This window comes from Cordyceps javanica, chromosome 3 (assembly GCF_051103115.1).
Source record: "Cordyceps javanica chromosome 3, complete sequence".
NCBI lineage: Eukaryota > Fungi > Ascomycota > Sordariomycetes > Hypocreales > Cordycipitaceae > Cordyceps > Cordyceps javanica.
Window position 1 is genome coordinate 1681520 of NC_139297.1, and position 17027 is coordinate 1698546.

General features: G+C 54.0%; 6 protein-coding genes across 6 annotated transcripts; 4 read left to right on the forward strand and 2 right to left on the reverse strand.

The window, feature by feature from the left end:
* Positions 1-261: 261 nt before the first annotated feature.
* V2A60_004721 (uncharacterized protein) lies at positions 262-2436 on the reverse strand (the record flags this gene model as incomplete). The annotated part of the gene is made up of 4 exons (XM_083256035.1): positions 262-1022; positions 1075-2053; positions 2107-2246; positions 2307-2436. 4 exons carry the CDS (start codon positions 2434-2436, stop codon positions 262-264), a joined length of 2010 nt encoding a protein of 669 aa, XP_083112161.1.
* Positions 2437-3524: 1088 nt separating this feature from the next.
* V2A60_004722 (karyopherin alpha) lies at positions 3525-5529 on the forward strand (the record flags this gene model as incomplete). The annotated part of the gene is made up of 3 exons (XM_083256036.1): positions 3525-3758; positions 4042-4551; positions 4618-5529. The coding sequence occupies 3 exons, from the start codon at positions 3525-3527 to the stop codon at positions 5527-5529; spliced, it is 1656 nt and encodes a 551-aa protein (XP_083112162.1).
* Positions 5530-6664: 1135 nt separating this feature from the next.
* On the forward strand, positions 6665-10855 carry V2A60_004723 (RNA helicase; the record flags this gene model as incomplete). Its single annotated transcript, XM_083256037.1, has 2 exons — positions 6665-10532; positions 10605-10855. 2 exons carry the CDS (start codon positions 6665-6667, stop codon positions 10853-10855), a joined length of 4119 nt encoding a protein of 1372 aa, XP_083112163.1.
* Positions 10856-11158: 303 nt separating this feature from the next.
* Positions 11159-12151, forward strand: V2A60_004724 (DNA 5'-adenosine monophosphate hydrolase; the record flags this gene model as incomplete). The annotated part of the gene is made up of 2 exons (XM_083256038.1): positions 11159-11264; positions 11385-12151. The coding sequence occupies 2 exons, from the start codon at positions 11159-11161 to the stop codon at positions 12149-12151; spliced, it is 873 nt and encodes a 290-aa protein (XP_083112164.1).
* A 533-nt stretch (positions 12152-12684) lies between these two features.
* On the reverse strand, positions 12685-13197 carry V2A60_004725 (uncharacterized protein; the record flags this gene model as incomplete). Its single annotated transcript, XM_083256039.1, has 1 exon — positions 12685-13197. The coding sequence occupies one exon, from the start codon at positions 13195-13197 to the stop codon at positions 12685-12687; it is 513 nt and encodes a 170-aa protein (XP_083112165.1).
* Positions 13198-14843: 1646 nt separating this feature from the next.
* V2A60_004726 (kinesin-3 family protein uncB) lies at positions 14844-16698 on the forward strand (the record flags this gene model as incomplete). Its single annotated transcript, XM_083256040.1, has 2 exons — positions 14844-15027; positions 15089-16698. The coding sequence occupies 2 exons, from the start codon at positions 14844-14846 to the stop codon at positions 16696-16698; spliced, it is 1794 nt and encodes a 597-aa protein (XP_083112166.1).
* Between the last annotated feature and the right edge of the window lie 329 nt (positions 16699-17027).

The window sequence follows — 17027 nt, forward strand, 5'->3', positions numbered from 1 at the left end:
TTTTCTTCTTCAGGTCCCTGGTTATCTGGCCGAGTCTCTCTTTGTCGCAGGAGAGAAATTGATGTACCGAGAATCGGTATCTAAACTGGAAAACCCGCACATTGCCGCTGTGCAGGGCATCTTGGTGATTCGTGGAGCAGTAGCAATTTACGTCATGAACAAATGGGTGCTGTGCCTCTTCCACATGAAATTGGGTATCCTGACTATTAAAAAACAGATCTAATGCTGCAATGAGGGTGGGCTACGCGCAAACGTGGTCGCTTACTCAATCTTGGCTGTATCAGGCATGGAGATTTGTGTTCCAAACAGTCCGTACATGCGCTTCCAGCGTCTCCCCTTGCCGGCATCGGCTTTTGCCTCATCTACTTCCTGAATTTTGACGCCGTACTGCTTAATGCAGCATGCAAATGGGCGGTTAGACGGCGTCACGGCTGCGCTGGTTTCCTCATCGTCACTGTCCATGGGCGGCCCGTTGGCGCGAGCCTGCTTCTCTGCCTTCTCTTTGCGCCGCAGCCTTTTTGACTTTTGCTCTTCCAGATCGCCCCAAAGTTGAAACATCTTGTCTCGCAGGCTTGACACCACAGTCTTGCTGTTTTTGAGATCGCATGCGTTCATGTTCAACAGGCACTGCGCGGCGTGGTTGTCCACGGTGACCCAGACCTTGTTCTTTTGGTCCGAACCAGTGTCTCGAGCATCCTCCAGGAGGAGATAAAAGCGCCACTCCCACCCGACAATCTTCTTAGCGTCGACAAACTGATCCATGTTGTGATCCTCGTCATCGTCTGACGACTCATCCCCGGCATCTGATAAACAATCTTCCAATTTGGTCTCGAGCTTCGCAAATGCAAACTCGTTCAAATTGTGGGGTAGATAGTCCTTGACGCGAACACATGCGCGGTAATTGGCGTTGATAAAGGGGAGCGGCAGTTTGACGGCCTCTTTGCCGATGAGAGTTTCAAAGTAGACCTGCTCCAGCAGTTCTGCAACGCTGCTGATTGGTTGTTTCTCGTTTTCACATTTAACTGCAATATGATTGTTAGTCAAAATACAGTGACTCGAAGAAATGAAACTCACTGGTCGAATTGAGAGTGGTTTTAGGCGGATCTGGTTCGGGCGTTAAAGGCTTCTTGGAGTCAAGACTATGTCCGGATGCTGCGGCATCTCTCGCAGCCCGCCGTCTCTCATTGCGTCTGGACTTTGCGTTTGGATCAGGAGGCTTCGGTGTATCCTGCAGAGCGGCCCGTCGCTTCTGACCAGCCCTGGCTGCGTCATCTATCGATTTGAGTTGCTTATTCTTCTCTCTTCTGTATTCTCGACGCCGACGAATGGTGTCCTTCAAGCGCGGGTCCATATCATCCCCATCTTCCCGGGGGGTCAGTACTGAGATATAGATTTTGTCGTGGTATTGTTGATCTCCTCGAAGAAAGCCCTCGAGGTTGCTGCTATTGCGGCCAAATTTGATTTGAAGGTTTCGGATGGAGATCCAAGAGCCGAATGATATTTTGTTAGCTCTAATGGCCGCCACGTGCGGTTCCCAGCATGTGATTTGTAAGGAGTGCTTGCCGTACGGGCCGCGCCAATCGCCTTCTGCAGTGTTGGAGCCCAGCGTGTAGTTGTACGGGTCGGAGCGCGACTGAACAAGTCCTGGCATGGAGAAGTTGTGAAAATTCGAATGTTCCGTGTAGTCGGATATCCAGAGAGTAAACTTATCACCCATATCATACGGTTCTTTGACCACTTCGGCAATGACGTCGACGAAGCGATCGCAGGCAACGTCTTTGAGAAGACTAAACTTCTCCTTGACATGCACCGACTTTACAGTGTTGTGGTAATATTCGTCTGCTGTTGGCACCCTCTCCTTGTCAATGCGATGGTAGAATGCGGACACATGAGCAAAGTCGGCTGGTGTAAGAGGCCTACTGGCAGTCTTGACAAGCGCCTGCAGGGCACCCTTTGCGTCTTGCGGCGGCTTCGGAATACTCGGAGCCGCAAATACATAGACGTCTGTCGACCAATTCGTCATGAGAGAGAGCTCAGATTGATATGATTGGACCTGTGAAGATGGTCAGCATGGCTAGCGGCGAGGAGAGCTATGCTTTAGCTCACCTTTGCTCCGAAAATGACAACAACATCGCCGCAAGAAGGTTCTGGCATTGCATCTACTCTACGGAAGATATTTATGGTTAATGACTTGGAGGCGTCATCTTGGGTAGATTCATCGTAGAAGCGAATCTGAGCCTTGTAGTCTAAATTCGATCACGGTCAATTATTGCAAGACATCTAGTGGAGAGAGCGGCGGGCTATACCTTCTCGCCTTGTCGGAACCGGAGCTCTAAAATCAATGACTATTCCAATCACATTGATGCGAGTTCCCGAAGTGACGTGACCGTCGAGAACTTGTTCAATGGCTGTAAAGGACGCGGCCTGGGGAGCCATTTTGTTTTTTAGGTCATCAGGATTGAGATTAAACAAAAAAAGAACAAAGAAGGAAACAAAATAAATAGATGTGTCCGGGTGCCGTCGTACTCGCCCGCTGTGTGAACGGAGAGGCAGTTATGTTCTACTTAGCTCGTCGCGTATTAGTGCAAGCTATACGCGTTTGGCCAGAGTAGTTGATTCGGTGGTGGCACGGGAGCACGTGAGAGTCTCGCAAAGCCTGAGGAACACGAGGATGAAAGTTTGATAGGGCCTGGGGAAGAGGGGAGGTAATGTATCTAGCCGAGAAAAGTACATGGAAGACCGCGTGTTTTGGCTGGGAGACCAAGTAGGCGGTACTTGGGTATTTTTTCTTCTCTGGATTGATGCCTCAGGCCGCAAACGCAAAATTGTTGCCCGTTGCTTCCCTCCCTTCTGGACCCCTATCAAAGACAGGCGGCGAGCGCGGTGGACGCGGCGAGAGTGTGGTGGTGGGGGGGTGAGGGGCACTTACTACGGTACTGGGAGACTTCCAACTGGCTACCTCTGTATCACTCTGTTGCAACCAATTCATAGCACAAATTGATGGCTGATTCCAGCGGGTTTCAGCGCTCTGCAAACCTTTTCAAGCCCGCTTCAAGCCCATCTAAGCCAATCCAAGCCACTACTTACAGGCTTGTCCATCCCCTAACATCCAGCAGACTCCACTGCAGCTTCAGCGGGTGGCGTCCCCCCGAATACAGCTAGCGGCAACACTCTAGCCCCCCCCCTCTGCACCGCTTTCTCTCTTTTTTCTCTCTGTGGCAACCAAGCAGAGACCCTCCTTGGAGCCGTCCTGTTTCTACCGCAATTTGGGCTGCTCTGCCAAACTCTGCCCGCCATCAACTCTTCCGCTTTTTTGCATCTTACGCACCCTTTATTCTTCTTCTTGCCCGGACTGCTTCGCTTCCCGCAGATCCCTCCTCTCTTGTCAAGTCAGCTGAATTCTCCCCTGCTGGTTTTTTTCTCTCTCTCATCCTTCCAGGCGTGTTTCTGCCGTTGGCTCGCCCCGTCCTTGTCCCTCCTCAACCCCTCCTCTACGCCAAAACACACCCAAATATCAAACCACCATGACTGATCGCTACATCCCCGAGCATCGTCGAACGCAGTTCAAAGCCAAGGGTGCTTTCAAGCCCGAGGAGCTCCGTCGCCGTCGTGAGGAGCAACAGATTGAAATTCGAAAGGCAAAGCGCGAGGATGGCCTTGCCAAGCGCCGTGGTATTGCTACCGGCGAAAACCGTCCTGGTGCCTCGCTCGGCGCCGCCCCCGACAGTGACGATGAGTCCACTCCCACAGAGTCTCAGGTATGCGCGATTTCACTCTTTTATGCATAGTGCCCCGTCTGTCGTTTCTGCGCTGTGTTGGCTGCTCTTCGTCGATAGCTCTCGGCAACTCGTTTGTTTTGTTTGGTGTGGTTCGGTTGTAGATGTGGGGGATGGTACACCGTTGTAAACCCCACAGAGCCTCACCACTACCACCCTCAAACGAGTTTTCCAACAGCTCCGAGAGATCTTCGACAGCTGCTAGCTTGCTATTGCCGCGTGCCGTGCCACTTATGAATCATGCCGCTGACCTTCTCCGTCTCAGCTCAACGAGGATCTCCCTCAGATGGTCGCCGGCGTCTTCTCAGACCAGATGGAGCAGCAGATCCAGGCTACAACTAGGTTCCGCAAGCTGCTTTCCAAGGAGCGAAACCCTCCCATCGAGGAGGTCATCAAGACTGGTGTCGTCGGCCGCTTCGTCGAATTCCTCCGATCCCCCCACACTCTCGTTCAATTCGAGGCTGCCTGGGCTCTGACCAACATTGCCTCTGGTTCCGCTACTCAGACTCAGGTCGTCATTGAGGCCGGTGCAGTGCCCATCTTCGTTGAGCTCCTCGCTAGTCCCGAGCCTGATGTACGCGAGCAAGCCGTCTGGGCTCTCGGTAACATTGCTGGTGATAGCCCCCACTGCCGTGATTACGTCCTCAGCTGTGGCGCTCTCAAGCAGCTGCTCAGTCTTCTTGGCGACAGCCGCAAGTTGAGCATGCTTCGCAACGCCACCTGGACCCTTAGCAATTTCTGTCGTGGCAAGACGCCCCAGCCGGACTGGAACACTGTAAGTCTAGACTTTGAATAGACCGCCAACGCCGTTTGCAAGGGCCAAATACTAATCAAGCCTCAGATTGCCCCCGCCCTGCCCGTGCTCTCCAAACTTGTCTACTCCCTCGACGACGAGGTCCTCATCGATGCTTGCTGGGCCATTTCGTACCTTTCTGATGGCCCCAACGAAAAGATTCAAGCTGTGATTGAGGCCGGGATTCCTCGCAGACTCGTCGAGCTCCTGCTCCACGCCTCCACCTCTGTCCAAACCCCTGCTCTGCGCTCTGTCGGCAACATTGTCACCGGCGATGACCTTCAGACCCAGGTTATCATCAACTGCGGCGCCCTACCCTGCCTTCTATCCCTTCTGAGCTCCACCAAGGATGGTATTCGCAAGGAAGCTTGTTGGACCATCTCCAACATCACCGCTGGCAACTCTTCTCAGATCCAGGCCGTTATTGATGCCAACATCATCCCTCCTCTGATCCACCTTCTGCAGAACGGTGATCTTAAGACCCGGAAGGAGGCTTGCTGGGCTATCAGCAACGCTACTTCTGGTGGTTTGCAAAAGCCCGAGCAAATTCGTTACCTTGTCGGCCAGGGCTGCATCAAACCCCTGTGCGATCTTCTCATCTGCCCCGACAACAAGATCATTCAGGTTGCCCTTGACGGTCTCGAGAACATCCTCAAGATTGGCGACCTTGACAAGCAGGCTGCTGGCGACGGTGCCGAGAACCTCAACAAGTACGCTCTCTTCATCGAGGAATGCGGTGGCATGGAGAAGATTCACGACTGCCAGAACAACGCCAATGAGGAGATTTACATGAAGGCCTACAACATTATCGAGAAATACTTCTCCGATGAGGAGGAGAACGCTGATGAGGGTATGGCTCAGCCCGCTGGCCCCAACGGCCAGTTCGGTTTTGGTACCAATGGCTCTGGTCAGGCTGGTGGCTTCAACTTCGCCAACGGTGGTGACTCCATGGACATGTAAAAGTCTGTACAAGAGGCAAAGAATTATGCCGTGTTGCGAAATGCAAATGAAAACACTGGGTGATATACCAACATGTCACTCCAGTCTCCCCGATACATCACCACAACTCACAACAACAACAAACAACAACACCAGCATGCCCAATCTGCGCGTGCCTGCTGCTCCTGCTTACGAGCGACAGAAAATCCCTGGACATATCACCTCATACCCCCTCGTTTCCCATTTCCCCTACACTCCCCATATCAACATAGCACCAGTCTTTTTTTATAATCAGTTTAATGCATTTGCACGGAAGGAAGAACAGAATAAAAGGCCCTATGGTAGCTTGAAAGCTCCAGCCTCGAGATGAATTGATGAGCGATATCGACCTTTGGCTTCGGCGCAAGCCACGGAAGATGGAAAACGAAGAGGCTCCATGCAGACCGCTCTGCGTTGATGCGCAGCGCCAGCGAATCGTACTGGGCTGGCAGTTGTTGCAGACGGGTGAGCTTTTCCTATCGATGGAACAATGCAACTACGGGCAGGCGATGCTAGTGCAGCCTGCACCGAAAAGAACGCAATCAGTCAGGAAACCCTTGTTGCCAAGTGGCCAATTTGGCTCCCGACGTGATTGTTTCACGTTGTAGCGAAATAAGAAAACAATTCCCCCCCAAATCGCGTATCTTGACCTACCACGACGTGCTCCGTGTAGACAATAGTGCGGCATGTGAGGTACTTACAAGACCATTTTTCAAAGTGTACGGCTTGTCAGGTGGATAGCCACTACTGCAAGAAGCCAGAAAGTGTCGGGTTCAACAGCATGTTGGAATGCATTCTATTTCAACTCTGTTTGCTAAGTACTTATTGACCGAAGATGGACTACATCTCCCGTATATGTGGGGCGCCACTGGAGATGCCGCCGTAGAGGTGTAGCAGTCTGGGTGTGATCTGTTCGCTACAAGACTTCTCGAGCCGTCGCACTGGGCTTGGCCTGCAAATAACATTAAGATATCGACTGGGGCATTTTTCATTTCATTGTTCACCAAGTTTGCGTTCCTGCTTGCGGAGGAACCCATGGCCGCCTAGAGTGTGGCAGAAAATTTTGCCCGCAAAAGAGCCTAGCTACCGTTCGGTGTGACATCTCAGACCACCCATCATGGTGAAAAAGGGAAAAGCCAAAGCCGCCGAGCCGGCAAAGACTGCGCCTGTTCCGGTCGTTACAGGGAAAGACGGAGGCAAGGGTAAGAAGGGTGGCAAGCAAGAGGCTGCAATCCCCCCCGAACTCGGTCCTGTCGGTCCTCCCAAGCCCACCGTCAAGCAGCTCATCGGAGGCTCCTCATGGACGGGCAAGCTGCCGGTGAACCTGCTGAGTGAGTACTGTCAGAAGCAAAAGTGGGATCGTCCGGACTACGATACGCGCAAGACGTCGGATGGCTTCTCGGTCTTTGTGACCCTGAGCGCCAAGGATCCCAAGACACAGCTAACGACGCGACTGGAGCCGTTCAAGATCCCGCCAACGCACAAACACCTCATCATGCGTGACACGGCGATTGAAGCCAAGCATGCGGCGGCGACCTATGCGCTCTTTCGCGTCTGCAGCATGCAGAACAAGCACACAGTGCTGCCGCCGGATCACAAGGCACTCTGGAAAGATTTTCAGGCCTTGAAAGCGCAAGATGTCAAGGATGGTAAGGCATGGCTTTACGATGCGGATCCCTTCAAGACATTCCATGAGAGACAGGAGGCAAAAGCCGCTGTGGAAAAGAAGCGCAAGGAGGCTGATGCGCTCAAGGCCAAGGCCAAGGAGATGCCGGGTGCTGCTGGCCTGGTCCTTCTGAGCAATGCAGGTAGCCGATCGGGAAGCGGCACCGGTGGTGGTGGCAGTGGCGATAAGAGTTTCAATATAATGAAGGGATGGACGAATGCGCCCAATGTGGAAATGGGTCGGCAGACGCGAGCGCAATTGGAGAGCATCTTGCGCAGTGGTGTCTCATGGAATCCGCACGCGGTACAAATGTCGAAACCTCAGAAGGATAGTGTCGTCGCGGAGCTGTGCAAGATTGGCTTTCGCAAGAGCCATGTTGCTGAAGCGGTTGAGTACTGCAAGGACCGAGAAGAGACATTGGAGTGGCTGCTCATCCACGTACCCGAAGACGACCTCCCGCGGTGGGCACTGCCCGAGAAGTATGCTGCTGGTGTGACGATTGGAGCCAATGATCTAAAGAGAGATGGTGTTATCCAACGCCTCTCGCAGAAAGGATACTCGCTCGAGTTGTGTGCGAGAGTGTACGACCAGGTGGGTGGCGATGAGAGTAAGACGGCAGAGGCTCTTCAGAATCTCCTCTTCTCACGATCTAATGAGGGCAACGAGGGCGAAGAAGAGTCGCTTGACTTTCTTGACATGGGTTCGCCAGAAGAGCAGTGGCGCGAGGAGATGGAAAGCTTGGAAGCAATGTACGGAGACTTGTTTACAAGAGATGGCACAGACATTGTCAATATCCAGCTCGAATCGGTGAAAAATCCGCCTTACCAGGTGGAAGCGTCTTTGCAAATCCGACGGGGCTCAAGCTATCCATCTACGTTGATTCTCGGCATCATTGCCAATTTGCCCTCATACATCAAGTTGAGCATCATCCGCAAAGCGCTGGAATACATGGATTCGTCACTACGAGAAGAGCCGATGAAGGTGTACCTGGTGTTGGACTGGGTACAGCAAAATATAAATGACATCATAGAGCAGCCCGGAAAGCTGGTCGACATCTCTGCAGTGTCGTCTGCCGCCTCTGAGCAGAAGCCTGTCGATGCAGTCAAACCACGGAAGAAACTACGGACGAATGCCAGACCAATCATATGGAGTCCAGATGCGCGCAGCAAGGAAGCTTGGACCAAACGCCAGGACAGCTCAGCGTATAAAGCCATGCTCAGCAAGCGGCAGAAATTACCCGCGTGGGAGATGCGCGAAAAAATTGTCAAGACGGTCACAGACAATCACGTCACCATCATCAGTGGTGAGACGGGTTCGGGTAAATCAACCCAGTCGGTGCAGTTCATTCTTGATGACCTGTATGAAAAAGGCCTGGGCGACTGCGCCAACATGCTTGTGACACAACCGCGCCGTATTTCCGCCCTCGGCCTCGCTGACCGCGTTGCCGAGGAGCGATGCGGCCGCGTAGGACAAGAGGTCGGTTATACCATCCGTGGCGAAGCGCGGCAGTCCAAGGATACAAGAATCACCTTTATGACGACCGGTATACTTTTGCGTCGACTGCAAACTTCTGGCGGGCGCGTTGAGGATGTAGTTGCCTCCCTTGCCGATGTGAGCCATGTCATTGTCGACGAAGTCCACGAACGAAGTCTGGACACCGACTTTTTGCTCAACTTGATTCGCGAGGTGATGCGCATCAAGAAGGATGCCCTGAAGCTGATTCTGATGTCAGCCACGCTAGATGCCGCCTCCTTCATCAATTACTTTGCGTCTGAGGGATTAAAAGTCGGCGCTGTTGAAATTGAAGGCAGGACATATCCTGTTGATAATTTCTTTCTGGATGATGTTATCCGTATGACAGGATATAACGCAGACACTCTGGACGGTGGGTTTATCGGAGATGAACTCATGGGCAAGATAATTCAGGGCCTCGGTCACCGCATCAATTATAACCTCATTGTGGAGACTGTCAAGGCCATTGACTATGAACTGGCTTATGACAAAAAGCCAGGTGGAATACTCATCTTCCTTCCCGGTGTGGGTGAGATCACACAGGCTTGCAGGGCGCTGCAAACAATTACCTCGCTGCATGTCCTACCACTACATGCGTCTCTGGAAACGAGAGAACAGAAACGCGTTTTTGCCAGTGCACCACACGGCAAGCGCAAGGTTGTTGTGGCCACGAATGTAGCTGAAACGTCCATCACCATCGATGACATTGTCGCAGTCATCGACAGCGGCAAAGTCAAGGAAACCAGCTTTGATCCAGGCAACAACATGCGAAAGCTCGAAGAGACATGGGCATCGCGCGCCGCCTGTAAACAACGCCGTGGACGTGCCGGTCGTGTACAAGAAGGCAAGTGCTACAAGCTGTACACGCAAAACCTCGAGAACCAAATGGCGGAGCGGCCCGAACCTGAGATTCGCCGTGTGCCGCTTGAGCAGCTGTGCCTTTCGGTCCGCGCCATGGGCATGCGCAATGTTGCTCATTTCCTAGGTCGGTCGCCAACACCACCCGAGGCAATGGCCATTGAAGGTGCCATGAAGCTACTCCGACGCATGGGTGCGCTGGATGGCGACGAGCTAACGGCGATGGGCCAGCAGCTGGCGATGCTGCCGGCCGATTTACGTTGCGGCAAGCTGATGGTCTTTGGGGCCATATTTGGCTGTCTGGACGACTGTGTGACGATTGCGGCCATTCTCAGCACCAAGAGTCCCTTTATCTCACCGCAGGAGAAGCGGGACGCGGCCAAGGAGGCCCGTATGCGCTTCTTCGCTGGCGATGGCGACCTCTTGACCGATCTGGCCGCTTACACCGAATGGAAGAGCATGATGCGCGACAGGGTTCCAATGAAGCAGATACGCACATTCTGCGACGATAACTTCCTCTCGCACCTGACGCTGTCGGATATTTCCAACACCAAGTCCCAGTACTACACGGCGCTGGCCGAGATGGGCCTCGTTTCTCCCAAAGATGCTGCAGCTGCAGAAGAGGACACCATCGAAGCCGCCATGGCGGGCGATGTCGGTAGTGGCAAGAGGAATTCGCGGCTTTTGCGGGCGCTCATCGCTTCGGCCTTTACGCCGCAGATTGCGAGAATCCAGTACCCAGACAAGAAGTTTGCGAGCTCCATGTCGGGTGCCGTGGAGCTGGACCCGGAAGCGCGCTCCATCAAGTACTTTAACCAGGAGAACGGACGCGTGTTTGTGCACCCCAGCAGCACCATTTTTGACAGCCAGGGCTTCTCGGGGCATGCGGCGTACATGGCGTACTTTAGCATCATTGCCACATCCAAGGTGTTTATCCGAGACCTCTCTCGTAAGTTTATACCAAGCTGCGAAAGACGTTGCAAAATTAAGGTGAAGAGATGAAGGCTGACCAGGTACAAAGCATTCAACGTATATACTTTACTCATGTTTTCGGGCCCGATTGAGCTGGACACGCTCGGCCGCGGCCTGCTGGTGGATGGCTGGCTTCGGCTGCGCGGATGGGCGCGCATCGGTGTCTTGGTCGCGCGGCTGCGCGGTATGGTGGATAATTTGATTGCGGAAAAGGTCGAAAAGCCAGGCTTGGACCTGCGCGGCAACGACGTGATTAAACTGGTGACGAAATTGATAGAGCTGGACGGCTTAGATGCGTAAATGTCCTTACGACTGGTGCCCATTGCGATTTTTAGAGGTAGACGAAATATTTTGTTCAGGTGGGGCGGCTATCCTGAGAAAAAAACTGATGCGTGGTATAAATATATAATTCACGAGAAACCAAAATGATGGAGATCAGATGTGTTGGGAGAGACGATTGATTGTATCACCGTTGGGCTGGAGCCTAGCTGGTTGCCGAATCGGGACTGCGGACCTAGTGAAGTGGCGACTCGTGAACTTTGACTCTTTCAAACGCCATCTCAACAGAGGCTACCAGCAGCCTGGTACTCTCGAACCGAAATCATGTCTGATGCAGTGACTGAGCCGAGACCCGGAGAGGCTCTCACCAAAGAAGAGATTGGAAGCGCAACCGAAGCGCCTCCCGCCGGGGAGAAGCGCAAGAATGCATGTACGATGATCCTACCCCGCCGCCCTTCTCTCTCTCACAAATGCACACACACACATACACACGTGCGCAACTACAACTTTTGAGGCAGTCCGGTAACTGATGGCTAAAACAAGAAGCTAGTCGCCGCGCTCATGGCACCCAAGAAGAGGCCGTCGTCGCCGTCGCCGTCGCCGCGCCGCTCGACCGGCGGCAACCCGTTCAAGGACCGGATGGGGCTCGGCGCGTACCTCGAGGACCCGGCCTCGCTGCCGGCGTCGGTCGTGATCGCGCACAACGCCGACTTTGTCGTGATCCACGACAAGTTCCCCAAGGCGACGGTGCACGCGCTGGTGCTGCCGCGGTCGCCGGCCGCGCGGCTGCGGCACCCGTTTGACGCCCTCGCCGACCCGGCCTTTCTCGCGTCCGTCCGCGCGCAGGTCGCCGGCACGCGGGCCCTCGTAGCCGCCGAGCTGCAGCGGCAGCTGGGGCGGGACAGCGCGGCCGAGGCGGCGCGGCAGGCGGCGCTCGACGGCGACGGTGACGGCGACGGTGACGGCGACGGCGACGGTGGCGGTCTGCCCCCGGGGAGGGACTGGGCGGCCGAGGTGCTCTGCGGCGTGCACGCGGTGCCGAGCATGAGCCACCTCCACGTCCACGTGCTGTCGCGGGACATGCGCTCGTCGCGGCTCCGCCACCGCAAGCACTACAACTCGTTCGCGACGCCCTTCCTCGTGGACCTCGACGACTTCCCGCTGGCGGCCGACGACCCGCGCCGCGACCCCGAGCGGACCCGCGCCTACCTGCGGGAGGACCTGCGGTGCTGGCGGTGCGGGCGCAGCTTCGGAAGCAGCTTTGCGCGGCTCAAGGAGCACCTCGAGGCCGAGTTTGACGCGTGGAGGAGGGAGTAGAACACGTGGGGGGGCGGAGGGGGACCCGAACTGGTGTACACGCATAACAACATCTAGAGGCAAAGGAAGCAAGGTGCTGCTGTACATGATTCACGATGGGTATAATGGATACAGAACTGTTGGCCGGGTTCAATGCATGGTTTCTCCTCAGTGTTCAAATCTGGATGAACGTGCTCATGAATCATTGCGTATACTTGCTATTCCTACTCAACTCCCGATCCGATCCAACAAAAGAAAATATTCCCCCAAAGTTTTGCGCTGCTGTTTTTTTTTCTGGAATGAATGGTTATTTTGAATTCCTTCAGTAGTACACATGTAAGGTTTCCCCCGTCATAACATTACACATCTCCAACATAGGACAGTTTCCCAACACGAGGGGGTGATGCGAGACCAAAACAAGACAGTGGCCGGCAATGGTGGTGGTCATCCAGTCTTGATGCCGCTTGCGGATTCAGACACGTTGCTTGCGACGTTTGGACACTCCTCGTTACAAATCGTGCTGATCTTACAGGGACTCTTTCCCGAAGCTTCGCCTACTCAGCATCGGCGTCTTCATCTTCATCAGCCTCGGCGTCCTCATCCTCCCCAACCGTGTCGGCATTGGCATCGGCTTCCTCTTGGGCTAGCTGCTCCTCAGCGGCATCGGCGTTGCTCTTGCGGCCGCGGCCTTTGCCACGCGTGGAGGCGGTGGGCGTCTCCAGACCAACAGCGTCGGAAGCGCGGGGACGACGGCTGCGCTTCGATTCGGCCTCGGCAGCGGCCGCCGTGGCAGCAGCTGATGGTCTTCCGCGGGGGCGGCCAGTAGTTGTCTTCTTGGGAGTGACTTTGGCGGCGGCAGCCTTGCCGCTACCCTTGGGGCGGCCACGGGGCTTACCGGTAGGAACGTAGGCGGGCTTCGCCTTACCCGTGGGTGGGCGACCGCGCGGCTTACCAGAGGGTACGTAGGCCTTCTTGGTAACGCCGTCCTTTGGTGGCCGGCCGCGACCGCGCTTGACAGGCACCTCAGCGGTGGCGGCAGAGTTGGATTCTTCGGGCGTCTTTGCCATGATTCAGGTGGTGTTTTTTTTTTCCTGCCTTTTTCCCTTTTGATGTCTTGGTTTTAATGCAATGTCAAAGGGTGACTTGGGGAGACGAAGAGGAGGGGGAAAAAAGGGCAGCGCGACGTGTGCTGGTGGGCGCAAGTAACTACTTGATGGTTGGTGACTTTGCGCGCAAACGGAAGAAACAGTCTCGGGACGCGCGCCGAAACAGGCAGGAACGGTCGCAGAGCTCAAAGGCAGGCAATTAGGACGCAACAAAGGCGCCGGCGACGATGCAAGATGCGCGGATGCGAGAGGCGATAGTGAGGGACGGACGCGCAACGGGATTTGCGATGGAGGAGAATGTTTATGAGAGACGCGCGCGACGCGACAGGCAATTTGGAGAAAGGCTGGTTGGCGGTGGCGAAGGTGAGAAGGAAAAAGCACACAAGGTCCAAGGTACAAAAGGTACAAAGGTACAAGGCTAGAATTCTTTGGTACGCAGTACGGATTACGGGGCGCAGATTGGGGTGGGGGTGCAAAGATGTCGCGAGCTAGCGAGCCAATGGGAATTCAGCACGTCCACCAGATGCTCGACTGTGACTGGCCACGGGAAGAAGAGGAGTCAACGGGTACATAGCAAGCTGGCGGATGACGCTAAGCCCGATATGATGTAGTGCACTGTGAGTCTGCGACCATTGACCACCGCTACGGAAGCACTGCAGCGACGGTTACATACTGGTAAGTAGGTATGCAGGTATGCTATGGTAAGTCAGTTGTCAGGCAAGTAGCGCGGCAGTGGGTAAGTACTAAGGTACTCCGTACTCAGTAATGAGAACATGCAGCCGCCTGTAAGTAATGCAACCAAGCCAAGTGTGCCTGGCTTCCAGTTGCCTGCCTCTCCGCCCTGACTGTACTGTCTCACCAGACAGGATAGGCCATCTACGAAATAAGTAGCAAAAGAAGAAGAAATGGGGAGATAAAAATGTGTCAAACTACGTAGCAAATTTACAGAAAAAAAAATGCATCGTACTTTCATCTTTTTTTTTCTCTTTCCATTTATTCCGCCATGAATTTAGAGTGTCTTGTTTAACTCATAGAGCATGTATCGCTTGCGTGTTGGCTCACCGTTTGATGCAAGTAAACTACTTAACTTACTTGCCTAAGTTACCTGCCTACTCAGTACCTAGGTACTAATAAGAGGTATACCAGTAGAGGTACATTACCAGACGCCACCACACTTTTTGCTATCATAGTAGGGAAAGAACAGGAACAATACGATCATCATTAATAATTATAACATAGATGATGAATTCAGTTTTTCTTTTAATGGCTTCTTTTTACAGTCAATCCAGGCCATTTTCATTACTCTTTACTTAGAGGGGCCATGGACGCCAAAAGTGGCCGTTTTTTGGGCACCGGCTCGCTACTTAGGTGCTAGGGTACTTGCGGAGTACTCGCCAGTACCTACCTACCCGTACATTACCTAATCCGTGCCCAGGGTCCCCTGCCCAGTCAAGCTCCCACCCTGGTCCCTCAGCTGTTTACCCCGGCAACAGCATCACAAACGCTAGTAAACAAAGAGCTCCAATGCCCCGACCTCACGAATGTGGCACATTCTTTGCCAACGACGCCGCGATAGCATCGACCAAATCATTGACTCTCTGACGGCCATGGCTGTGGATGCCCGTTTAATGCCCTACTCTGCCCCAAACACCCCCGAGCCACGTCCGGTTCGCTCTACTGCATCAACACCTTCCCTGCGATCCCGCGATGGTACGCTGCCCATGCTCGCTAGGATGGACGGAGGCGGCAATGTCAGAGTCGTCGTTCGCGTGAGAGCCTTTCTCAAGAGAGGTGTGTATCTTTGAAAGCCCATCATCACTCCTCCGTCGCTCCCCTATCTAACTTGTCGCAGAGCTCGACCGCAACACGCGATGCCTCGTCAAAATGGATCCAATCTCGCAGCAAACGACACTGCTCGCTCCAGTCGAAGACGACCTGCCAGACCCCAAGTCCAAGTCCCGCAAAGTCTTTGAAGACAAAAAGTTTACATTTGACTCGTCCTTCTGGAGTCACGACACCAAGGACAACCACTACGCTCACCAAGAAGATGTCTACAATGCCCTCGGCGAAGAGTTTCTCGACCACAACTTCGAAGGCTACCACACATGCATCTTTGCCTATGGCCAGACTGGCTCTGGCAAGAGCTATACCATGATGGGCACCCCCGACCAGCCGGGCCTGATCCCCCGCACCTGCGAGGACTTGTTCGAGCGTATCCAGGCCGCCCAAAACGAAAACACAAACATTGCCTACAATGTCCGCGTCTCCTATTTCGAGGTCTACAACGAACACGTCCGCGACCTGCTTGTCCCCGTCAACACCAGTCTGCCCCCCAACTATCTCAAGATCCGCGAATCACCGACCGAAGGTCCCTACGTCAAGGACCTCACCGAAGTGCCAGTCCGCAGCATCGACGAGATCCTACGCCACATGAAGAACGGCGACGCCTCCAGAACCACGGCTAGCACCAAGATGAACGATACCAGTAGCAGAAGTCATGCGGTCTTTACCATAATGTTGCGTCAGATTCATCATGACATGGAGACGGACGAGACGACGGAGCGCAGCTCACGTATCCGACTTGTCGACTTGGCTGGCAGCGAGCGCGCCAAATCCACCGAAGCTACCGGTGCCCGTCTGCGCGAAGGCTCCAATATTAACAAGTCGCTCACCACTCTTGGCCGTGTCATTGCTGCTCTCGCAGATCCCAAGACCCTTCGACCCGGCGCCAAGCGCAAGGACGTCGTCCCTTACCGAGACTCCATCCTCACGTGGCTGCTCAAGGATTCTCTCGGCGGCAACAGTAAAACTGCCATGATCGCATGTATCGCCCCCTCCGACTATGACGAGACGCTCTCCACGCTGCGATACGCCGACCAGGCTAAGCGGATTCGCACCCGCGCCGTCGTCAACCAGGACCAAATGTCTACCGCCGAGCGCGATGCCCAGATTTCCGCCATGGCCGATGAAATTCGTGCACTACAAATGTCTGTATCCGACTCGTCGCGACAACGCGAACGGAGCGCCAAGGATGCTGAAGAGCGCCTTGACGAATACCAGCAACGCGTAACAACAATGCAGCGTCTCATGGAGGAGCGCGGCATGGTGGCTGAGAGCAAGATCAAAAAGCTGCAGACTGAAAACGAAGCCTTGAAGCTCCATCTAAAGCTGGCTATCGAAAGCCTGAAGAACCCCATACCCCACGTGCAAGTTGAGCCGGTCGACGATGACGGCCAGGAGAATGCTGCTCACAGTATTCACCAAGACCAGTCCGATGAAGACGATGACGATTATGAATACGACTCTGACAGCACAGTCAATGGTGGCGACGAGTTGCAGGAAGAAATGCAGCGCTACCTACAGGACATGGGTAATCTTCGCAAGCTCATCGGCGGTGACTTGATGCGCTTCAAGGATGAGACAAGTGTGCGCATGCCACTTGGTGTTCGGGAAAATGTATAAGCAAAGGCTGGATTTGCAACTTTGGACATGACTTTACATGCAGCGCGGTGTTTGGGCATTTTATACTTCATCAGATTCTTTTCCTCCGCATTTCATCATTTCACACAGTATATTTGACCAGAATAGATTGAACAGTCGAATTATGACATCTATCGAAGAAAAGGCGCCTGAGCACCGTGAATTAAGTTCAGTACATTGTCCAGCAAATACATTTCGCAAGCAGGCAACATGACAGCCCGTCAAATGAGTGTCATGTAGCCTATAGCCCAGAGGAGGGTCGAAAGAAGAAGAGAATTGAAGCCAAATACAACGCCCGACCTCTTTACGCC